Raw genomic sequence first — 25,826 nt, forward strand, 5'->3', positions numbered from 1 at the left:
AAACATCATAGTGAACAGTAAGAATAAAACTTAAAGCATTCTTTATAGACGGTTATGTATAAACAGTACATTTGTGACGTTAACTGTATTAACGCGTTTGCACTAAATGCCAGTTTCATATTTAAATATACACCGATTAGCCACAACATTAAAACCACCTGCCTAATATTGTGTTAGTCCCCCTCGTGCCGCCAAAACAGCGTCAAACCGAATTCTGAGATGATATTCTTCTCACTACAATTGTACAGAGCGGTTATCTGAGTTAACGTAGACTTTATCAGTTTGAACCAGTCTGGCCATTCTCTGTTGTCAGTCTCTCATCAAAAAGGCGTTTCCATCAGCAGAACTGTCACTCACTGGATGTTTTTTGTTTTTGGCACCATTCAGAGTAAATTCTAGAGACTGTTGTGTGTGAAAATCCCAGGAGATCAGCAGTTACAGAAATACTCTAACCAGTCCATCTGACACCAACAATCATGCCACGCTCTAATAACTGAGATCACATTTTTCTCATTCTGATGGTTGATGTGAATATTAACTGAAGCTCCTGACCCGTATCTGCATGATTGCATGCACTGCTGCCACACGATTGGCTGATTAGATAATTGCATGGATGATTTGTATAATATTTCATAATTTTATTTGTATTGTTATTTTACTGCTTGTATTTTATCAGTCGCTTGTGCAGTACTTTGAATTATATTTAATTTGTTTGAAAGGTGCCATATAATTAAAGTTAGATTAATTGATTGATTGATTGATTGACTGATTGATTGGTTTTCTGTCTTTAAGTACTGAACTTCATAGATATTTCCTCCATTGTCTGGCGATGGATAAATAAAATAAATACTGCCCACATCACAAACAATGCAGAAAGGATGGATGATTCCTTTGTGAGAAGCAAACACCAACCAGAAAGTGACCTGCACACTTTGTACTGACATACAATCTTTATAGGCACTGGTGTACAAAGCATAATTGAAATAGGATATATACAGTACCCTTTTTTATGATACCAATAAAGCTTATAGAATATGTTTGTGTGTATGTGTGATAGTGAACGTGAAATATGGTTTCATGTTCACTGACAAACAGCTCTGACGTGGGTGCAGTTGGATTATTAAAAACTAATCTGACTTTAGGGCAAAATATGAATGGTAATATAATATCTTCCCTGGCCCAGTTGCTGTGAGTGACTTAAATAATGACTGATAAAATGAGGGTTTGCCCCAGTCCTCCTGTTGTGTTATGGGCAAAGGCCTAAGTGGTTTTACTGTAATGACCAGAAAAGATGGAATATGTTGCAGAAGCAGATGATTATTTGAAATGAGGCTAGTAGTACTTACAATAGATATCATACTGTATCACATCAATCCACAGGCCCTTGAGTAATTATACATTAACTGTCATTTGAAATACAGTTGATCACAGAAGTCACAGACATTTATTTGAGTAACCACCTAAGGGAGTTAAGTTCTTTCAGTTTTCATGAGTTCATGTTTCAGGCTTTAGATCAGTCTAAAGCTTAAATAATAACAAAATCATGTTTGCACTTTTTCCCTTTTAGCTTTTTGCAACATTGCAAGAGAATGATAATGGATTAGCCTCAAAGGGCCCTACTTCACACTGAATTTCAAAGCATATCCAATATGACTGAGTAAGTAGTACTGTATCAGAGGGAAAGAGACAGTAAGGGTTATGAGAAGAGACAAACTGTTTAAGAGACATTCAAAAGACAAATTCTGATAAGTTTGCAAGACTAAAATAGTAATAGTAACATTTTAATTTGATGTTAATTGTTAGGATTCGGTTTAAAATATCAGACCTGTTTTTGTGTATGTATAAATGTTTACTGCCTTTCTCTACTGATGCAATTCTATTGAACTGTTGCCTTCTACTTAAAAAAAAAACCCATTGGTCTCGGAAAAAATATATGAAGTTAACATGAAATCAAAATGGCCCCAATTGACCTATTTATTTACTAACTTGCTTACTCACTAACAGGTGATATCATCAGTCCCAATTAATTTTCGAACCCTTTCCTCCAGCCAACTGGCTCCTTTTTTATCAGATCCCCAATGAACAAAATAATTAATGTCCTAGCATTATTCCTGTAGTTTCTCTGGAGATTCCATCAAATTATGGAAGTAAAATGGGCTGCAATAAGCATTTCATGTTGACATTTATTGAACACGCCCTGTCGGTACGCTTGTGCTTGCACACAACCTGTGGTGATTTTCAAAATCCCAAAATATTAAAGCACACTAATTTAGCCAACATTTTCTTTTTGTGAAAAGGTTGACTTTGTGTAATAAAAGAAGTCATACATAAAAAGCTTATGTTTTGCCTTCACTTGGGCTTCAATTTCTCACCACTTGTAACAGTAATATGTTGGCTGTTCAAAAAATTATTTACGTAGTGAGCAAGCAGAACTTAGAACATGTGTGAAAGTGATTCTTGCTCTGCGAATGTGAATTGTTGCTATATAATAGCATTACTGAGCCATATAAGGACTTTGTTGCCTTACATCACATATCCGCAATGCTTTGCCTTCTGTTGGCTGAATATCTGATTCGATAGAGATGATTCAATGAGGTGACAGAGTGATTGTCTCTTGTCCCTAACTGAGCATATGTGCTGCCAGTGCACCATATTAGTTGAATTATTGAACATTATTAGTGCTGCTTGCTAAGGCAAAGGTCACCTCATATTTAAGGTCAGGATTTTTCAAAACCCTTAATCCTAAGAATTATACTTATGCATATAATTCGTGCATCACATTTTGGCCATGGATATGAATGGAATGGAATGATACCCAAGGCATTTTGATCTTCAGGGTGGACAAGTGGTTATCTCTTTGACCAGTGGGGGTATAAGAAGTTTCTGGGGGGCACATCTAAGTATCATTGGATTTGGAAATGGGCCCTTTTGCCTTGAGTCAGTAAGGCACACTGGAAACTATGTTTTAACTTTATGCAGAAATAATCTTACAAAAATGTTCTAAATTGTAAGTGGATTAGAATGTGCATGTGCCTACCTTAGTATGTACTCTAGTGGTGTAGCCACGGATCAGCCACAGTGGGCCTGTGCCCACCAAAGTTAGATGCAGGCCCACCCAGAAAATTGGAATTATTCTCTGACTTCAAAAATATATTTTTAAAATAGTAAGAAAAAAGCACAAATTCTGATTTCTGGCAGTCTGTTCTCAATCAGATTGTGAAACTGAGAAAATAAAACCTGAATAAATAAATGGCATTATGATCTAATTGGCTACATCGCTGTCAATCAGCACCCTCTAGAAAAGTCATCAGTGTAGAAATCTGCCTGTAAGTGACAGTGCGACTTCTTGGACAGTGATGAAATTATCACTATAGTCAATTTAAATCTCTGATGCCTGTGTGTGTACTGTATGTGAATTAGATGACTCAGTCATTTTGGAGCTAGAATATATCACTTTTCTTGTCTGAAATCCCAGTGTGGAATATCCTGTATATGAACAGCTGCTTTTCAAAGAGCATCTACTGTAGAAGGGAAATTCACCCAGATCCAATAGGATATTAGGTTGCCTTGTACACACAAGTCATGGTAATCTACCATTCCGTGCACCTTGGAGATAACACATTATAACTATAATCAGCTGTGTCAGATACACTTATGTGTCCCTTTTAAACTTTGGTCTCTGTTACTTGTATAGTAAAGCTGCCCATCTCCCTGTAATATTCAGCTTCATGAGTCATAGGGATAGCATTATTCCCTTTCGGCTGTTCTAGACGGTTTATATGCTGGAGACACTGAACGTCTTACGTGTGCAACTGAGCACAAAAAAAATTCTGTTGTGTCTTTTTATACATTGTTAATTAGCGGTCTCGTTCAAACTCTGTAAGTCAGTTTTAAAGTGCTCATGAGACACTGTGTCAGGTAAACAAAGCTGTCATTCTCATCTCAGTTTGTTGCTTTACTATTTGAATTCTGGGAGAGGTGTGGTTTGAGGATCGCACATGTTCTCAGCTTAAAGGGAATTAGTCCATACATGTATGAATGACATGATTCAATAGTTTTGTTTCAAAACCAAATGAGCTTTGATGTCTTGACCTAGATGGAACCTCACAATCGAATTATTTAAAGCGTTCTACATAGGCACCAAATTCATTCACTTCGCAAATACACTGCCTAAATCCCATATTCTAATTTTTCATTGGAACACCTTTAGCTTTGATTACGGCCTGCATTCAGCATGGCATTTTCCCGACAACCGTATTCAATGTCTCAACACTAATTTCCATCCAGAGATGCATTCAATTTTGGCTGAGGTCTTGTATTGACGATGGGAGAGTCGAACCAATCCGCAATGTCTTCTCCAGCACATCCCAAAGACTTTCAATCGGGTGAAGGTCAGGATTCTGTGGTGGCCAATTCATGTGTGAAAATTAGTCTTTGTGCTCCCCGAACCACTCTTTTACAATTTGAGCCTGATGAATCTTGGCATTGTCATCCTGGAATATGCCCATGATGTCAGGGAAGAAAAAAAATCCATTGATGGGATAACCTGGTCATTCAGTACATTCAGGTAGTCAGCTGACTTCATTTTATTGCCGCATAACATTGCTAAGCCAAGACCTGACCAATTGAAGCAACCACAGATCATAACACTGCCTTAAATCCAAACGGCAACTTATTTTTTTGTTTTGGCAGTGTAGATTGAATGACTCACAATAGAGTTGGATATTAGCATGTTGCTAACGTAACAATATGATTGCCTACTCCAATAAGCCTAAAATTGGGCATTTGTAAATGTCTTTAACTAATTAATTATTTTCAGCTTTGAATGAAATATATTTATAGTGTGCAACAGTCTGGTTCCATAAGTAAAAATCACGTTCATTTTCTCCATGGGAGGAATAGACTTTTAATGACAGCTTACTAATCTTTAAACACAGTCCTTAGTGAGCTTAGTTGTTAATCGATTGTATATGCTTGAATCCGTATGCATTATTTCATATTTATCTTTTATGTTTAATAGTGGAACTATTACTACTGATTATCCTGAAGGTTAACAATCGACCAATCAAAGAATCATGCACAATTGAGTGTAGGTTTTCCTACACTCTAAAAATGCATTCATTTTTGCATAAAACAATATTTTGCCATAAAAGTAAAATATGTTTTTATCATTATAATCAACATTTTTATATCAATAGTTTTATATTTTTCCATCACCATCCCCTGCTTGTCTCACCAACACCTTTACTAGAATTCGAGTTTCCCACTCATTAATATGACAACAGGGTCATTCATGTTCACATTCAAAAGAAGCACTTCTAATGATTCCTTGCCAGGCCATTTAAAATGGATGCTCTCCATTCATTTGCAGTGGTCAGAGTGCCTTTTATAGCAATGAGTTACGCAGAGACACATCTGTGGGGATTGAGACTCCTTTAAAGCTGCCCACATCTGATTGAGTTCTGTTCTTGCAGTCTCTCCAGGGATGTGCTGGCAGGATATGAGTTCTGATAGTAATGCAAGTGTATTGTCCCACCCCCTCTGCTTTCCTCTGAGGTCAATGCCTGATGAGCATTTGGATACATGGATAGAAGATCAGGAATGGAAGTCAGTTTTTGGGAACCTTGTAGAACATTAATTATTGCAGTGAATGATCAGTGCAATAAGAGATAGATAGCACACTTGTCAAACAGGTCTGTTATAGGGCCTATTTACTCAGGGGCTCAATTACACATTTCCGAGAAGGTACGCAAAACTACATTTTGTGCCCCATGTATCTGCCAAGTTGGCATAATCCCACTTCATAATCATTCATTTGATCACTTGGCATAATCATATGGCATATGCACATCCCATATACATTTAGCAACATTAATGTTTCACTGTAATACAGATAAAACAAATATATATATATTATCTCCTTGCTAGGGGTACTTATATAAACAATTTTGAAACTTCTATTACAGCACTTACTTACTACTGCCTCCCTAGGATGATTAGCTTCTGTTGTTCTCCTCATTTTTAAGTCGTAAGTGTAAATGCAAGAAGAAGAATGCAAGTCCCCCAAATTGACAAGCGCCTGTCTGGAGAGAGGAAGCTGTAAGGGCACTTGCACCTGAGCTAAATTATGTCTAACACCTGTCTCTAATTCCAGTGAGCATGGGAAGAGCGGCATATAAATGGCCACGCCACCGCCAGACGAGAGAGAGTGACCGAGCACAAGAGCTCAGCTGACAAGCTACTTTGTGTGTGTGTGTGTGTGTGTGTGTGTGTGTGTGTGTGTGTGTGTGTGTGTGTGTGTGTGTGTGTCCTTCTGTAAAACAGAAAGCTGTCTTCGTTGCACTTAAAGCGAACGTTCTGTGTACAATAAAAATTGACATGAACAAGGAGAAAACCTGTGTTGTGGGCCCTCCTTTCCCCTTGACTCTTTACAATCTTCAATGCACATTTTAGCTTTGCTGCCAGAGTGTTCCTTTCTGCAGTGAGGTTCTTAGCTGTTTAGCATTGTACAGGAAAGATATTGGTTTTAGGGGAGGGGTTTGCATCTTCTCAATCAATAGCATGACTTAGATATGGCTCAAGTGTCATTTGTGTGCGAGCTGCTCTGTAGCCAAGGGAAGTAATTTGCAACAGGTTAACATTTCGAAATCTGCTTTACACAGTGAGGCTATGGTGGTCAGAGCAATGTTTATTAGGGGTGCTTGTTAAGGCACACATCAATATGTATATTGATAACAGTCAGGGTTAGGGATTTGAACGAGCCCCCTAACCCCAGTTATTAAATGTGTGTGTGGTACGGGCATGAATGATAAATCAAATAAAATGGCTTGAGGAGAGGTGTACTACGTCGCAAAAATGTTTTCTTACCATTATTTACGTATTTATTGAGCACTTTATTAAACCTACATATTCATGCGATTATATAATTAGCCAATCATGCAGCAGCAGTGTAATGTATAAACTCATGCAGATATGGGTCAGGAGCTTCAGTTAATGCAAACATCAAGCATCAGAATGGGGAAAAATTAGTTCTCAGTGATTTGGCATGATTGTTTGTGCAGATGGGCTGGTTTGAGTATTTCTGTAACTGCTGATCTCCTGGGATTTTCACAGTCTCTAGAATTTACTCAGAATGATGCCAAAAACAAAAATCATCCAGTGAGCGGCAGTTCTGTGGACAAAAACGCCTTGTTGATGAGAGAGGTCAACAGAAAATGGCCAGAATGACAGAAAGACTATGATAACTCAGATAACCACTCTGCACAATTGTAGTGAGCAGAATTTCATCAGAATGCACATGTCGAACCTTGAGTTGGATGGGCTACAACAGCAGAAGACCATGTCAGGCACTTTATTAGGACCATAGTGTTCCTAAAAAGGTGCTCAGTGTGTGTGTGTGTGTGTGTGTGTGTGTGTGTGTATATATCTAAAAGCCCCACCATTAAAACAAGATAAATTCTCTTGGCAAGCAAATTGACATGAGATATTGGGCTCTATTTTCGATATTGTGCAAAGTGCACGCTATGCACAATGACCGTGTGCTAAATCATATACAATTTTTGTGAGAACATTAATGCTTTCGTGCCAGCGCATAGCACACGTGTGTGGGAGTGTTTGTGCTAACTTTCCTAAGAAATAGAGAAATTGCGCTATGGCATTTCTGAACCACATCTGTTTTTAGCACAAAGTCTAAATTCAGTTTCTACATTTGAGGTTTGGATGTTCCACCAGCAAGTGGTATTAAAGAAATAATTCAACCAAAAATGAAAATTAGCTGATCATTTACTCACCCACAGGCCATGCAAGATGTATCTGAGTTTCTTTCCTCATCAAAACAGAATTTAAGACTTTTAGGTTTTCATTTCAAGGCCTCCTCCTCTAAAAAATACAAGTGAATGTACTCCATTTTTTGACGGTCCAAAATGAATATTTAGGGTGAATCAAAATAATCCACATGACTCCAGTCAACAAATAACATTTTTCTGAACCCAAACGATTGATTATTTTGAGAAACAAAACAATACTTACTGTATATACTTTTTAACTACAAACGTTCACTTCCGTAACATCTCTGCGATGTGCGCTCATGAGATGGAGGACGTTAGCTCATTGGTAAGGTCTCACGTCATGTGGAGGAGGAGTCAGGAAGCGCTATGACAGCATGCTGCTCTTTAACAAGCGCGAGCGCTTCGAGAGAGACGGTTACAAAGTCCCTTTAGAAGGGAATGTATGAGGCATATTTTAGGAGAGTTATAAAGATGTAAAGAGTAAAGAAAACAGATGTAACAGATGTACTTTTTGTCTAATACTTTATTTTAATTATATATTAATATAATAATACATCTTATATACTCTGCACCCATCTACTGAGGTACTTCAACTTGGGAATTATCATTACTTGCGTTTGAACATCATATTTATGGACAAATTGGCGTTATTTAATTTTTTTAGACATTTCCTTTGAAGCAAAGAATTGTGGGTTGTGAGTGCCCACGAAGGATACACCTCATGCATCCTCCGAATTCCTGTGAAAGCAGGTCACATTCGAAGGCTGCATTCGAAGTGTCTTACTCACTTTTATGAAACGAGACTGCCTCGGTGATGTATGCGGCCGAGAAATGCGACCTCCGGATGACGCAGCCTTCCAAATGAGACACAGCCATTGTTTACATTGTATTTTGTTTTCAAATAGAGCCCACAAATTATTGTTTTCAGAAATATCCAACAAAGGTCTGTGAACTTTATGCTTTAAAAACATCTGCCAATGCCAGTTTATTTTTTAATAGTGTGGGACTACCCCTTACACGAATCAAGATTTCTGATAAATCTCTGTGGCAAACTTGCCACTGATTATTTTCACATGCAAATGAGCTTTGCAGCAAATTCTTAATTAACAAAATTTTGCCTTAGAATTGTTTATCAGTAGTGGAAAATTGTCCATTGTTGCCAAATGTTTCACCACTACTGGTGATAATTTGCGGCAAATCACAATCTTATTTGCATGTGAAAATAATGTTTTCCAGAACTCTAGATTTTTTAAAGGGTAAGTGATTAGATTTTCCCATAGCAGATGATGAAGCGGGTAAATGTTTTTATAGATTTACATTAGAGGAAGAACTAATTTGTCACGATTGACGGTGAAGGCAGACACGGGACGAGGATATACTTGCAGCAATGTTTATTTAAATAAAAAGGCAACACGAAAAAACACGAACAAAGGAAACATCCACGATGGGAAAAGGTAAAACAAAACACGGAAGGCAAACAAAGGGTTAACAAAACACGGAAGGATAACAGAAGGGGTAACCGGGGAATAAACCAGACAGAGAGCACGGATAATAGGCGTCCACATTAGGGCTGGGATAAACGATTATTTTTTTAAACGATTAATCTAGCGATTATTTTTTTAGATGCATCGATTAATCTAATGATTCATTTTCCAGTCCGATTCGATTTCGATTCGATTATCTCCCCATTAATTGACTAATAGCAATTTATACATGTTGATTTACATATCTGCATGAAAAAAACATGAATTCCTTAACATTGCAATATACACTCACCTAAAGGATTATTAGGAACACCTGTTCAATTTCTCATTAATGCAATTATCTAATCAACCAATCACATGGCAGTTGCTTCAATGCATTTAGGGGTGTGGTCCTGGTCAAGACAATCTCCTGAACTCCAAACTGAATGTCAGAATGGGAAAGAAAGGTGATTTAAGCAATTTTGAGCGTGGCATGGTTGTTGGTGCCAGACGGGCCGGTCTGAGTATTTCACAATCTGCTCAGTTACTGGGATTTTCACGCACAACCATTTCTAGGGTTTACAAAGAATGGTGTGAAAAGGGAAAAACATCCAGTATGCGGCAGTCCTGTGGGCTGAAAATGCCTTGTTGATGCTAGAGGTCAGAGGAGAATGGGCCGACTGATTCAAGCTAATAGAAGAGCAACTTTGCCTGAAATAACCACTGCTACAACCGAGGTATGCAGCAAAGCATTTGTGAAGCCACAACACGCACAACCTTGAGGCGGATGGGCTACAACAGCAGAAGACCCCACCGGGTACCACTCATCTCCACTACAAATAGGAAAAAGAGGCTACAATTTGCAAGAGCTCACCAAAATTGGGCAGTTGAAGACTGGAAAAATGTTGCCTGGTCTGATGATTCTCGATTTCTGTTGAGACATTCAGATGGTAGAGTCAGAATTTGGTGTAAACAGAATGAGAACAATGATCCATCATGCCTTGTTACCACTGTGCAGGCTGGTGGTGGTGGTGTAATGGTGTGGGGGATGTTTTCTTGGCACACTTTAGGCCCCTTAGTGCCAATTGGGCATCGTTTAAATGCCACGGCGTACCTGAGCATTGTTTCTGACCATGTCCATCCCTTTATGGCCACCATGTACCCATCTTCTGATGGCTACTTCCAGCAGGATAATGCACATGTCACAAAGCTCGAATCATTTCAAATTGGTTTCTTGATCATGACAATGAGTTCACTGTACTAAAATGGCCCCCACAGTCACCAGATCTCAACCCAATAGAGCATCTTTGGGATGTGGTGGAACGGGAGCTTCGTGCCCTGGATGTGCATCCCACAAATCTCCATCAACTGCAAGATGCTATCCTATCAATATGGGATAAACATTTATAAAGAATGCTTTCAGCACCTTGTTGAATCAATGCCACGTAGAATTAAGGCAGTTCTGAAGGCGAAAGGGGGGTCAAACACAGTATTAGTATGGTGTTCCTAATAATCCTTTAGGTGAGTGTATGTTTATTGCTCTTAAAATTCCAAAATAAAAGACTATACAAGTGCAAAGTAATGCATTCTTAGTCAGAGGTAACATTCAATAAAACCTTGAAGCCTTGAAAACACATAGGCCTAGCTTACTGAAAAAAGTGCATCTTGTAATTCTTCTTTCAGATTAAAATAACAACAACTTGATGTCTAGCATTCAATAAAAAAAATAAAAAGGTCACCCAGCCACCCTTTCTAAGAGCTACTGAAAGAATACAGTAACTATTGTAAACTTGGGGGCTTTAAGCTAATACAGAAAGTTATTTTCCAACAAAAATAAATAATAAAAATAAACATTCAGAATTCAACATTTATGTTGAACATAGGCCTAGCTTACTGAAAAAAAGCATCTTCATTTACATGCAAATAACAACTTACACTCTGACACTTTCCTTTCACCTTAAGAATACTGTGTGTGTGTGTGTGTGTGTGCGCGCGCGCGCATGCCGGGTGGCGCCTCTTCAGGTGCTGGTGCATTGCCGTGGTGATAGAATGGAAGGCCATGCAAAGATGACATATCACGGAATTGTTTCCTTTTAAATTAAAGAATTCCCATACTTTAGAGGAACGAATGCGTGCCGCCTTGCACTTCTGATAGTCTGAGGAGCCACTCGTGTTGCTACTACTCTCCGGCGCCGCCATCTTTGTTTTGGGTCTGACGAATCGTCGCGCATATTTTGCGTCGACGTCATCGATGCCGTTGACGCGTTGTCCCAGCCCTAGTCCACATACATCAAAGACCGACAGGGGTGCTCTAGAGGCGGAGCCCTAGAAGGCTCTGGAGGTGGAGCCCTAGAAGGCTCTGGAGTCTCTGGGAGCGGAGCCGTAGAAGGTTCTGGAGGCGGAGCCGAAGGAGGCTCGGGAGGCGGAGCCGCAGGAGGCTCGGTAGGCGGAGCCGTAGGAGGCTCGGGACGTAGAGCCGTAGGAGGCTCGGGAGGCAGAGCCGTGGAAGACTCGAGTGACTTGAGAGGCGGAGCCCTGGAAGGCTCGAGAGGCTTGAGAGGCGGAGCCCTGGAAGGCTCGAGAGGCTTGAGAGGCGGAGCCCTGGAAGACTCGAGTGACTTGAGGAGTGGAGCCCTGGGAGGCTCGAGAGACTTGAGAGGCAGAGCCCTGGGAGGCTCGGGAGGAGGAGCCCTGGAAGACTCTGGAGGTGGAGCCCTAGAAGGCTCTGAAGTCTCTGGGAGCGGAGCCGTAGAAGGTTCTGGAGGCGGAGCCGCAGGAGGCTCGGGAGGCGGAGCCGCAGGAGGCTCAGGGAGAAGGGCCGTAGGAGGCTCGGGACGCGGAGCCGTAGGAGGCTCGGGAGGCGGAGCCGTGGAAGACTCGAGTGACTTGAGAGGCAGAGCCCTGGAAGGCTCGAGAGGCGGAGCCCTGGAAGGCTCGAGAGGCTTGAGAGGTGGAGCCCTGGGAGGCTCGAGAGACTTGAGAGGCGGAGCCCTGGGAGGCTCGGGAGGAGGAGCCCCGGAAGACTCGAGAGACTTAGGAGGCGGAGCCCTGGGAGGCTCGGGAGGAGGAGCCCTGGAAGACTCGAGAGACTTGAGAGGCGGAGCCCTGGGAGGCTCGGGAGGAGGAGCCCTGGAAGACTCGAGAGACTTGGGAGGCGGAGCCCTGGGAGGCTCGGCAGAAGGAGTCCTGGAAGACTCGAGAGACTTGGGAGGCGGAGCCCTGGGAGGCTCGGGAGGAGGAGCCCTGGAAGACTCTGGAGGTGGAGCCTTAGAAGGCTCTGAAGTCTCTGGGAGCGGAGCCGTAGAAGGTTCTGGAGGCGGAGCCGCAGGAGGCTCGGGAGGCGGAGCCGCAGGAGGCTCAGGGAGAAGGGCCGTAGGAGGCTCGGGACGCGGAGCCGTAGGAGGCTCGGGAGGCGGAGCCGTGGAAGACTCGAGTGACTTGAGAGGCAGAGCCCTGGAAGGCTCGAGAGGCGGAGCCCTGGAAGGCTCGAGAGGCTTGAGAGGTGGAGCCCTGGGAGGCTCGAGAGACTTGAGAGGCGGAGCCCTGGGAGGCTCGGGAGGAGGAGCCCCGGAAGACTCGAGAGACTTAGGAGGCGGAGCCCTGGGAGGCTCGGGAGGAGGAGCCCTGGAAGACTCGAGAGACTTGAGAGGCGGAGCCCTGGGAGGCTCGGGAGGAGGAGCCCTGGAAGACTCGAGAGACTTGGGAGGCGGAGCCCTGGGAGGCTCGGCAGAAGGAGTCCTGGAAGACTCGAGAGACTTGGGAGGCGGAGCCCTGGGAGGCTCGGGAGGCGGAGCCCTAGAAGGCTCGAGGGGCGCTTGCTCTTGGACGGTCATGGCTACTGGCGCTGGCCCTTGGACGGTCATGGCTACAGGCGCTGGCTCGCTGACCGTGGCAGGCGTGGGCGCTGACTCGTTGACCGTGGCAGGCGTGGGTGCTGGCTTGCTGACCGTGGCAGGCACAGGTGCTGGCTCGCTGATCATGGCCGGCGTGCGCTGGAGAGCGGAAGCTTTTCTTCTCCTCCTCCTCCGGGCAGACGAAGTTGGCAGCGCTGGCTCATCGATCTGGGTAGGCATGGGCTCAGGCTCGAAAGCCGGAATCACGAGGGGTGGTTCCTCGGCCGCGAGCTTCTTCAGCACGAGACTCACGTACTCCCTCCACATGTGCTCTCCAGGTTCCGCCGCTTCCCTCCGCCGGCATGATGGTAGCGCCGTCGAACCCGGTGTGGATGGCGACAGTGGAGAAGAGCCGTGAGTACTCGCGAACGGTCAACTTCGTCTGGGCCAGTTCGGTGAAAACCGCTGCTAGATCCATTTGTGGTCGGTCTTTCTGTCACGATTGACGGTGAAGGCAGAGACGGGACGAGGATCTACTTGCAGCAATGTTTATTTAAATAAAAAGGCAACACGAAAAAACACGAACAAAGGAAACATCCACGATGGGAAAAGGTAAAACAAAACACGGAAGGCAAACAAAGGGTTAACAAAACACGGAAGGCTTACAGAAGGGGTAACCGGGGAATAAACCAGACAGAGAGCATGGATAATAGGCGTCCACATACATCAAAGACCGACAGGGAAATGGAGAAACAAACGGGGTTAAATACAGCGACACAGGAGGATAACAAACGATATTCAGGTGCAGACAATAACGCTGTGGCAGTGGTGATGAGGGCCGGGAACCATGGGAAATGTAGTTTGTACACAGACAGTGAAACACGGGGCAGACAACAAGGAAAACGTGACATGGAACGTGAAAAGTGGCATGTGAAACAGAAAACCCGGGGCAGATAACACAGGAACGTGACATCATTAGGCACCAAATTATAATTGAGACTAAGGTGGACTCTTTTGACGTAGGCCAGTAAGCAACCAATACACTGTAGCATTGTGGCTGCAGCTTTTTATTACAATGCACCACATTTTCTTCAGAAGATGTACATTTTTTACATAGATATAAACATTTTATTTTATTTTTTTCATTTTTATTTTTATTTTTTTACCCAAACCCATGACTGGCATGAATACAATTTTAAATGTGATTTTCTTCATTGGATTTAAAGGGTTCATGTCATGAGGAATCAAACATTCCTTTATATTTTGACATATAACAGCTCTTTCTACTATAAAAACATACTGTAAATTTCAGAACTCAAAACGTAATCCCCAATGCAATAAAAGCTTTTATTGAAACCAAGCTGCCAAAACGCTTCCTTCTCTACATCTGTATATTAGTGATGTCACAAAGGGGACTCATTAATTCATGACCACCTCTACAGTAACTTTAAAATAATTTAATACTTTAAATCATTGCACCCTTGGCCCCACCCACTGAGGGCAGCATATGGACCTACTGATCTGCCTCTTGTTGTTTTGTGCATAAACTGCTCAACAAAATGTTCTTTCGCCCATCTGTGCTATTTTTAATTGTTGTATGATGTAACATCATACACCATACAATGATGTAAACATGCACTAGATGGATGTCTTTGACCAATTTAATGTGTTACCGGCGATGTACACCTCAGTGCAGAAACTGGATGTCTGAGTCTTCAGGGTGTTTTGCACTAAGTATGTGCATAATGAGGATGCTGGATTTCAGCTTGGATTGCATGTTTTGTCGACCGATATCAGCGTGGATTGCTTGCGAACCAGTCATAAAACAATGCGCGCTTTGCCAAGTAATTGTCATCGAAGGATGAGGCAGTTAAAAATATTATTGGACTCAGTCAAAAACGTGCTAACATGGTGCTGACACCTTGTCTACTCCGGGCACGTCCATTAATGCGACACAACCGTTTGAGGCTGTTTACACCGGGCGCATTGACATGAACTTTCTAACTGTTTATTTGTGTTGTTGGCAGTAGTAGTAACACCAGGCCAAGATGGAATGGGACACCTGTTTACTGTTGGTGTGACGTGCTGCATCTGACACTTCCATGGTAGACAGCATTATTGAATATATAATGGGTTCTAATGCTTTAGACACGATGCAACTCTCGTGTCCGGTGTAGACAGGGTGTAAGTGTTAAGAGTTGTGCTTGAGATGAACAGTTTAATGCAATATGTTGGATGTGTTTTATGTACAAAGTTTTATAATATTGTGGGATTATTCATTCTCTGCTGATTGAATTTCAAATATGGCTGTATTTGAGGGGCTGCACAATGTTAGCTAATCAGAATAGTGGGTGTTGACCCTGACATTCAAAGGAGGAGCTCAGGCCAAAACCGAGAGTTCAGACAGAGGGCCGTAAAGAGGGTGCAAAATTATAATATATATCACTAATTTATTACTGTTTCATTTCATGACCTCTTTAAGTTCTGTTTAATCAGTAATTCAGTAATTTACTGCTTTTCCATTTGGAGTCACCAAACATCTTGTGTTGCATGAATTCAGCTGGATGGCTTTCTTGTAAGGCCTCCAATGCACTTGTTTTGCTAAAATGCTAACCTTAGCAATGAATTGCAAAAGCCTCGCCCAACTTTACCTCAAATATTCTGGTGGCTCTCTCTAGTGCTGAAAAGTGGTATTGCAGCACTCCTTGGCAAATTTGTCACCCCAGTGGAAGAACAACAAATATACTGTAGAATACACATCCTTGGGCTTGTTAGAGTACTGTGACTGAACTTACACTAACAGTCAATAAAAATAAAATAAAAAATTAGAATTTTGAAGATCAATTTTATATATATATATATATATATATATATTGTATTTAAGTGTAAAACAAATGGTAAAAATTGACAAATTGGTAAATTACATTTATATAAAAAAATCCTGCAATGGTTTAGTATGATCTTTCATGAAATAGAAAGTTTGTTAAATAAATGTATATTTATACACGTTCAGTTTAATTTAATTATATTACTATAGCATATAAATATATTATTACTACATAACTACATCTTAAATAATGTAACACTGTAGGTTTGAGTTTCACACCTGGTATAGAGGAGAATACGAACTACTAAAAAAATATTTTATTTCAAAATTCATGTCTGCCTTTTTTGCCAAATCCATTTCTTGTGATTATCTTACAATCACTTTGGTCTTCTTTAAAGTGGATCAGCAGGCTTAGTGACTGACATCTGCTGTCTGCAGCTGCTGTGCTGATTATCCTCCAAATATCACAGCTTATGAATATGACAAGCCTGTCGAAATGACTCAGAGTTAATTTATGTGCACTGATGGGAGCACATACTGTAGATTCCAGATGTAGGAAATTAAGTGTGCTATGAAATTAGCACAATTTATTGTCATAATTTATTTTGAGTAAAGAAGAGAGAAGTTGTAATTGCAAAAAGTTTTTTCTTAATGTAAAGTTTACATGATAGTGTTGTTGAAATGGGCAAATGCAGAACTACATAATCAAACCTAATCCTTTGCTACACTGGAGTACAATGCGGTGGTTGGAAATATATTGTTGATATAAATAACATACTGAGGATGAATGTTACCATGTGATGAGTAATGGGTTTATTCCAGGCGCGGACTGGCCATTGGGAAGTTCGGGAATGTTCCCGGTGGGCCGGCCGTGAAACGGGGCCAAGATGAACTAGACTTCTTAATATAGTAAGATAGTGTTTAACAGTACCATTAGTCTGTTCAGAAAATGCCAGACAAAGGCAGAATACAGATGGGTTACTAAACAGTTATGTCTATTGCAAAAACATTTATTCAGTCAGAATACATGGCTACTTTTGAATGACTGTCAAGAGAGAGAGATGCTTTTTGCATCATGCTTTCAGAATGATGAAGTTACAGCATCTACCAGCAGGTCTCACTGAACCATGCTAACCAGCCAAACCTTGACCTCTTGGCCCCTACACTAGATCAGCCTTGCAGTGGCAGTAAATTGAGAGCAGGTGGCAGCAGAGAGCAAGTGGTTCTTTTCTAGGTGACTCACTTCACTTTGGCCTTAGACATTCTGCCAAATATATTTCAATGTTGCTTGTTGATTTAATAAAATTAATTCAGAAATGTATTTTACCCAACCACAATATATTTGCCTCTTTTTAAGGTTGCAGTCTCTTGCAATCCAACTGAAATGGGCTCACATAAACAAGGCTCCGAAATTAACTTTTTGCCACACCTGTAATGGCGGGTGAATTGTCAATAAAATCTTATGGAGTAGAAAAAAACTTTAGCTATTCTAGATACAATTTTGATTGTAAATGTACTCTCATCTAAGTGATGTGTGCTTAAAGTGTCATGATAGATGTCTTCTTAAAGCTGAAGTATGACATTTATGTGCCACTAGCGCCACTAAACGGAATTGCAAAAATAAACAAAAAAAAAAAGCTTTCTGAATATGCAGTCTGCCGTTGGTCAAACAAAGAGTTAGTCCCACCCCCAACTCACGCCATTGGTTGAGTTACATTGTTGGGGAAGGTCTATTGGCACTTTTCCACTGCACGTTATGGTTCCACTTGCCTCAACTCTACTCGCTTTACTTTTCTGAGCTTGCATTTCCACTGCAGTTTAGTGCCCCTCAACGTGGGTGGGATTATAGTTTGATCGTCATAGAATCGCCGCCTCTACAGCCGTGACATCATCTTAAACACGACACAAACTGACCAAAACAATAACACAACCTCTAGCTGTTAGCTACTAGCTCATTGTGCTGCATAAAGCAGTTGTTGCATGGTGATTTTACACAAGTGTAACAGTTAAATTGGCCTGGTTGTTTTAGAAGCAAGCTTCCAGGAGCTGGTCAACTAACTAAGGTGAAGCTTTCAAGCAGAGTATAGAGTTAACAAAACGTACCATCCTCCATCGTGGCTGAGTCCAGGGCACTCTTCCTCCCATTGCTCGCCGGTTTAGATAGCGTCCATTTGGTCGAACCACTTCCACTTTTCCTTGATGGTTCTGTAGTCACTTTTATTTATTTTTAATTTTTTCCTACACTGTTGGTAGGTCCGGTGGTAGGCGTCTGCGGCCAACAGCTGAGACACTTCCTGGGGGACTTTTTAGTTTCACTCATCGCTAACGAGTGGACCGTCTGCACCTCGATAATTGATCACGGCGTGGTTTTGCGCACAGCCATTTCTTTTTGCACAATTCGAATGTCATGTGAACAAATGATACTGTTATCGCTGTTGCTAACTTTAATACGAGTGGGTTGATTCTCCCAGACCAATCAGTGATCTGCAGGATTTTGACATCACATTTATTATTGGCTAGGCTCGCTTGGAAACTCGAACAAGGTGGTACTAAAATAAGTATCAGGTACAAGGTACTCAAAACCCCAAGCTTTGAGTAGATAGTTTACATAATTTAAATCACACACATCACTCACAGTATATATATATATATATATATATATATATATATTTCACACTGAAGATGAGTTCTTCACAGTTAGCTAACAATTAATAAGACTCTTGCAGACTCTGTGTATTTATTTGTTCCATTTCTATTCAAGACACATGAGGTAAGGTCAAACATCTTTGAAACTGATGTTGATTTCTATTTCATCTTACATATAGCTCTTTTACCATGTTTAATATTTAGCATGTTGTCTTTAGTGTCTTTACAAAATAATCACGCAACACGCATACAAATACCACCTTAATTAAATATATACATTCTCTTTTACTATCATACCATATTTACAGTCAACCCTTTACAATGAGCATCCATTCAGTGATGTTGGCATTTTGCAAGTCCATTAAGTACGAAAATATATAAAAATTAAAGCTGCCTCTTTTTATTATTAAAAGGAAAAAGTCTGATGAGTCCGTGTGGCACATTGTTAGGAAGGAGCGTGGGATTTTCTGTTGCGTTTAGCCCGTCGGTTCGGTGGAAAGCTAATAAACTCAAAGTGTTTGGGTTGGTCCGAGTTTGGGAAGGGAAGGTGACCTTTGTGGAGGCGCTTGATGAAGTGAACCTCTCGCTGGTTCTCCCTGGTTTTGGAAGCCTTGATGGGCTGACCTTTCCTGCTGAAGGCCACGTACCAGCCCTCGTATTTAGCGTTCTGGAAAGCAGTGTAGTTGTTCTCCAGCACAATCTCTGTGAAGATGCAATCCCTTCCTCTGCCATTGAGCTGTGATAAAGAGAGGAGATTTTAGTCAGGTTTTATTGCACAGAACACGTTTAACAACAAATCAATGAATCACATATATTTTTTTTAAAGGACGAAACTACTTGATTGGCTGATTTGTATGTGAACTTGTTTTTGGTGAAACAGTTAATCATAACTAGTAGTCCCTAACTGTGTTTTTACACTGACATTGTCTTGACATTTTCTGCACAAAAATCAACAAGCGGCATATAAATGGAGCAGACTGATTAATTTAAACTATTGTGATTCCTGGTTAAATACATTTATGCTGCCTTTGTGCTGCATTATAAAGTCTGTAAACGCATAATTTTCGTATAGAGAAAAATGACCATGTATATATTAGTTGAGAAATGATTTGCAGTCCATCTACAGGAAACCCTTTGAATTTTTAAAGACAAACACATCTCCAAAATTCAGAGTATATAATACCTAAAAATCAGCTTTTGTACTGTGATAAGGGAATTAAAGGGAAGGGAAACAGTCGTTTATATTTCACAGTCATCTTCCAAAACCAACAGACTGATTGACAATTGTGATGAACTTTATACTGACACCTTTCAGCATGGATGTATGAAGTTTTTGTCTATTGATCAAATTGCAAAACACGGATGGTAATTTGATCTCAACATAGTGACCACTATAATAACCAACTAGAATTTTAAAGAACAAAACAACCTTTTTGAGGCTACTGATATGACTGGAATCTTAATTTCATGTGAGTGTACATCATTTAAACAAAAAGCAATTGTCAAAAGCAATACCAAAAGGGATAGTTCATCCAAACATTAAAATTCTCTTAATTTACTCACCCTCATGCCATCCCAGATGTGTATGACTTTCTTTCTCCTGCAGAACACAAATGAAGATTTTCAAAAGAATATTTCAGCTCTGTAGGTCCATACTATGCAAGTGAATGTTGGCCAGAACTTTGAAGCTCCAAAATGTACATAAAGGCAGCATAAAAGTAATCCATTCTGAAGTGATCAAATCAGTTTTGGGTGGGAACATACCTAAATGTAAGTCCTTTTCACTATAAATCTTGACATCAGCAGTCTCCTTGGCGATTATGATTTCAAGCTTGATTACACTTCCTAGTGCCACGTAGTGATCTGCACATGGATCAACCACTAGAAAATGTAACTGATCTTGAAATCATGATCGTGCCTAGACCGTAATGGCAAGAAGTACAAAAAGATGGTTCAAAAGACATGGATTAAACCACTGGAGACTTCTGGATAACCTTTATGCTGCCCTTATGTGCTTTTTAGAGCTTTAAAGTTTTGGTCAACATTCACTTGCATTGTATAGACCTACAGAGCTGAAATATTCTTCTAAAAATCTTTGTTTGTGTTCTGCAGAAGAAAGAAAGTCATACACATCTGACATGAGGGTGAGTTACTGATGAGAGAATTTTCATTTTTGTGTGAACTTACTTTAAATTACAACCTCTGAATTCAAGCATTTCCAAAATGCTTAGAAAATTGCTTGGCTTTTAAAAAGCAAGTCTCACACAGTGCTATCAGTTACACAGCAATGCCTGATGCCTGTCATTGCTTATTCTTAACTATTGTCTGCGCCCTCATCTTTCAACACAGTATAGGGGCAGCCAGAATGTCTCCATCTAGCTCTCCCAGCACTGTGTCTCATGGCAAATCCACAGTGCTGAAGACATCTTTTCCACTTCCGTGAAGGAAGAAATGGCGTGACATCTGACCAAGCACAGAATGGGTGTGAATGCAGTTTCCTCTACAGGCATGGCAGTTGACTCTCAGCCAAGCATACACTGATCTTCACTTCTCTTGGAGAAGTTATCATTCACACCATCTCACTATAGTTTCACAATAATACTACATACAAATACAAATGTGGATTGTAAAATAGCCGCACTCTGTTTTCCCGGAATCTGAGCATATTTGAACCAAACCTGATTGTCACTGGACAGATCATAGCCTAAAACACACGTTTTTCATTATAACAAAATTTTGACAACATGTGAAGTTACTGCGTTTTGCCTTTGCATGGCAGAGTAGCTGTTTAATCCTTCTCAACGTTTGCACACAGCTTTTTTCAAAATACTGTACATAATTGTGAACTTTAAGGGATTGATACAGTTTGTCAGTTTAAATATTGAATGCTAAATGTTCACTCTGACTAATAATCATCATTAGAAAAGATGAATTGTTCCCATGCCAACTTTTCATACTTTATCTCAATATCCTATGATTTTATCTATGTTTAGTTATGCCAGTATTATTAAAATAAATATTCACTCAATGTTTTTTCTTTTGCAGTGGAACACAGAAGGAGACATTTTTTAAGAAAATGTGTTCAGCTCTTTTCTATCCTACAACAGTTCATAGAGCACTGTCATAAAAAAATAAAAAACACCATGAAAGTCATTTATACGACTTCAGTGCAATATACCAAGTCTTCTGAATCCATACAATAGCTTTATTTAAGGCAGTGGTTCTCTATCCTAAAATAGTACAGACTTAATTTAAATCGTTGACATCTTCCAAATGTGATTCTCCATTCCTCATATTAAAACTGGCATGTTGTGTAAAAGAACCAATGCCGCTTGCCATCAATGACGTTAAACTTGGTGCAACATGTCTGCGTGCTCTTTTTGAATCTGAGCGCAAATTTCAGAGCTTTGACATAGGGGAAGATTATCAGTGAATAACAACTTACATTTTAATCAACAGCTTCAGAGGACTTGAAATAAAGCACACAAGTTGTGTGGACTACTTGCTTAAGCTTAGATGGTGTTTTTTGTCCTTTTGGGAGCTCGACAGGCATGGTCACAATCAACTGTTGTTGTGTAAAAAAAGACAGCTTGATCTCATGAACATTACATGACCGTGGATTTTTACAAAACAAAATTACGTGGTTCATTACACATTTTGCTGAAATGTCCGGCATCAAACGTGAGTGAAATGGTGTATAATCTAGCAAGTTTTCAAGTAGTTTTTATTTAGATGGGGGGTTTTAAAGCGTATCTCCTTAACCTAAAACCAAAACTTAGACCTAACCGATAGTGTTGTAAAAGCAAATTAAGTGTTGCTTCTATGACACTCTTGTATCATGTGTCTCCTTGTGTGCTTTGCTTGGCTCAAACCGTGGACCTTTGGGTATAAAGTCACACTGCAGAAGCTAATCGCATTTAAATAATTGTCTTAATTTAGGTGGGACTGTAATAGAAGTTGATACATTATAGTAGCCTATAAGTGAGTGAGTAACAGTGTGAAAAATAAGTGTTTATGAAGTCATAATCAGCCATTGTAGTCTTGATTTGTGTGAAAGTGACTAAAAAGCACAGTTGTAGATGCGTCTCTTGTGTTATTTTCACCAAGAAACTGCAGTGAAATGTAGATTGTGGCATGTTTATTTTTGTGGCGAAAATAGAGTAATAGTTATGTTCATTCTATGAAAGAGCTGGGTAAATATTTCCACGGAAACAACAAAAGCATACCAGTTTTGGAACGACACTATTCCTTTAAAATACTTGTTTTCTTCTTCTTAGGAGTCTCTTGAGTGACAGTGTAGTAAAGGTTACATACCTTGCCCACTAGCTTCCCCCTGCGGTTCATGCACAAGTATCTGCCACTCTCTGCTCCTTTAATTCGAACGCGACTTCCAAAGGTGTCTGTCTCCACATATAGCCTGGCTGTAATGCAACAGAAAGGGAAAAGATTAACAGCCATTTATGAATAGCAATAAAAAGGTACTAATGGTACTCTAATGTAACTGAAATGAAAACACAACAGGTTTGAGTAGTAACAAAAACTCTGCCCTTGTTAAGCAGTTCATTCTCTCTGTCCTGACTCTGAAAAACCTAATGCAGCCAAGTTGAGTTTGTCATATTAAATAATTAATTTGACCCTATGAAAATTAGCTATAAGTTAGTTAAAATAGATATTACCACATGCAGCAATTTATAATACCATCATGTAATATTTTACATGTATCCCAAAGTGTGTATCTGTTTTTTAAGGATATAGATTGAAAGCATGTTGCATAGTGATAGTATCATTAATGGCATATCATTAATTAAATCAGTTAAATATTCTAGCCTAAACAAGAAACTGTTATCGCACTGCTTTTCAAAGATGACGTTGTGTATTTAGCTGCCCATAAATCCTGGCTGGCCAAATCAGTCCCATTTCCACTTGCTCTTTGAAGCAAATTATCACATCCTAACCAACACAAAAGAGAACGATTAAACAAAGAAATGTCTTTTGAACCATCAACAAACAGTGTGTGCGTCCTGTTCTAGCCAATAAACCAATCAGACGCTTTAAATGTGACAACAGCCCTATCTGCACCGAAACCTACCGTGAGTGAATTACTGTAAATGAATAAACGACTCACCGAAAGTGTTTCCGTCCTCTGCGGTGGCGGTCACTCTCTTGCCCTGGATCTGCACGTGTCGGCCGCTGGTTCTGCTGTACAGCTGGTAGACTCGGACCTGCCGCCGGCTCAGCTGGTCCGTCAGTGAGCCCTGTTCCCTCACATACTGCTTAAAATTAGGAGAAGGGTGATTCTTCTCCCCCTTTTCGGTGCAAAGGGAAAATAAGATCACATATAGTTCTCTCTATTGCCGGAATAAAAAAAACCGTTTATATTAAAAACATCCCAATTTGGGTTATTTTGGCAACCCAGCGCTGGATCAAAAAGGGTCCCCATACTTGTTGACCAATGAATTTACATGACATTTCCAGTCGTGTGTGGTAGAAGCATATATATATTTATATACATTACACTCACAGATAGTAATTTTAGCCGATTAAACATGTTAAAGCTAGAACAAGTATATCAACTATATAGAAATGCATATATTATATTACATATTAGATAAAACGAATATAAAATTATATAGGTATATATATTTTTTAAATTCTATAAAATCCACCACCCTTTCAGCCCTGGAGATCACAATTTAAAAATTCCCAGAAGAATTCCCTGTTTCCATAACCGCAGGAACACTGCTTAACGATATGTGGAAGTGACTAATAGGCTACAGAAAGATCATTTAGAAATAATCTTAAAATAAATTAAAGTCCCATGCAATTGTATAACTACATGACACGTTAAATGGGCCTATAATTAAAATTAAATCCTTAAATCCATGAAATAAATACAAATAATATAACATGTAGACAGTTTACCTGTGCGTGACACCAGACCACGAATAGATGAAAAGAACTATATAAAGTAAAAGAGAGAGAGAGAGAAAAAGTTAGTAGAATGGCTATAGATACATTTTCACATGATATATAGCCTAGTGCATTGGATCATATGATGCATCATATATGCGCATAATAGGCTTATAACTAAATGTGAATATAGGCCACTCACATGTACAAGCAGCTCTGATTTATTCCATACATTGTGGGAACAGAAAGTAATGTTCCAAGGCTTTCCTAAATAGTAATCCAGCTCGCTGTGATCTCCTGATTATTTGAGTTGAGTCAAATCCATACGCTAATAAAGACTGCAGAACCGGTAGATCTTTAAAACCTCCTCAGAAGTGCGTCTGCGCAATCAAATGCACAGATAAATCCGACTTGGAAAAACTTGCCCAAGGATAGTCCTGAAGACTATGGAGTTCCATCATATGTGTTATTTAAAAGCCCGCTGCTCTCTAAATCATAGAGTCTGCTAAAAAGCGATGACGCATTTGAATGGTGCTATCGGTCCAGTGCGCTCTTGATGTTGTGTTGGCACTGTCACTTCTTAAAAGGCACAGTGCGCTCTGCGTGTCTGGATACCTCACTGCGCCAAAATGATTGACATCAAGACCCCTCCCACGAGTCTTTCACCTTTTCTCTCCAGAGACTCTTGCGCTTTAAAACAGACTCTGCTGGATAAATATGCGGTGTTAAAATAGTTTAACTTCTCAACTTCACCATGAATCCAGAGACAACTCATGGGTATCTCCACACATACCATGGAACAACATGGGAGACATAAACGAGGCAGAGATACAGTTATGATGTCAAGCCCATTATGTCTTCTTAAGCTTGTTTTGTCCAAAGCCCAATTTCAGTCTCATTTGGTAGATGATTAATCTTTCTAAATAAACCCTGATGTATTCAGTTCATCCCCTGTATTTAAAGCTTTGAGGCTCCTTCAGAAAAGTGGTGTGCCGCCTTAAGTTTGTTAGGGCCCATCTCATTGTTAGTCTGTTCCCATGAAGGAGCGACTCACACCTTTTGCTAACCTGGAAGCTCTAATGAGAACACAATGGTGGCTTTTAATCATAGGACTCCTGCTGGCTTTTGTTTAGCTCCTGCAGAATCAACATCAATCACTAACGATATATCGTCAACAGGATGCTCCCTTTCCAACACATAGTTAAGTTGCATCACATGCATTTTTGTTGCTATCATGCAAGTGTGACTGTACCAGGGCAGCCACTTAGCCTCCTCAGATGACTTTGAAAAATCTTGTGAACTTTTTCACCCCAAGAAGAGTGAAACTGTTCAAGGATTACATGCTGTAAATCACTGGATT

At 40.3% G+C, this 25,826-nt stretch overlaps 1 protein-coding gene across 1 annotated transcript; it reads right to left on the bottom strand.

Annotated features, from left to right (window-relative positions):
* Positions 1-19,001: 19,001 nt before the first annotated feature.
* On the bottom strand, positions 19,002-24,700 carry LOC127630620 (fibroblast growth factor 17-like). The gene is made up of 5 exons (XM_052108242.1): positions 24,669-24,700; positions 24,479-24,515; positions 23,682-23,862; positions 22,871-22,977; positions 19,002-19,292 (listed from the first exon to the last, which is right to left on the bottom strand). The coding sequence occupies exons 1-5, from the start codon at positions 24,698-24,700 to the stop codon at positions 19,002-19,004; spliced, it is 648 nt and encodes a 215-aa protein (XP_051964202.1).
* Positions 24,701-25,826: the final 1,126 nt, after the last annotated feature.

This window comes from Xyrauchen texanus, chromosome 37, assembly GCF_025860055.1.
Source record: "Xyrauchen texanus isolate HMW12.3.18 chromosome 37, RBS_HiC_50CHRs, whole genome shotgun sequence".
NCBI lineage: Eukaryota > Metazoa > Chordata > Actinopteri > Cypriniformes > Catostomidae > Xyrauchen > Xyrauchen texanus.

What these genes read in the sequence shown, in the direction of transcription:
- LOC127630620 (XM_052108242.1), bottom strand. Translation starts at nt 24,700, where the DNA reads ATGTATGGAATAAATCAGAGCTGCTTGTACAT. An exon ending in AGAGGACGGAAACACTTTCG is followed by an intron (nt 22,978 to 23,681) that starts GTGAGTCGTTTA and finishes GTTGCATTACAG; the next exon opens with CCAGGCTATATGTGGAGACA. An exon ending in GGGGGAAGCTAGTGGGCAAG is followed by an intron (nt 19,293 to 22,870) that starts GTATGTAACCTT and finishes TCTTTATCACAG; the next exon opens with CTCAATGGCAGAGGAAGGGA.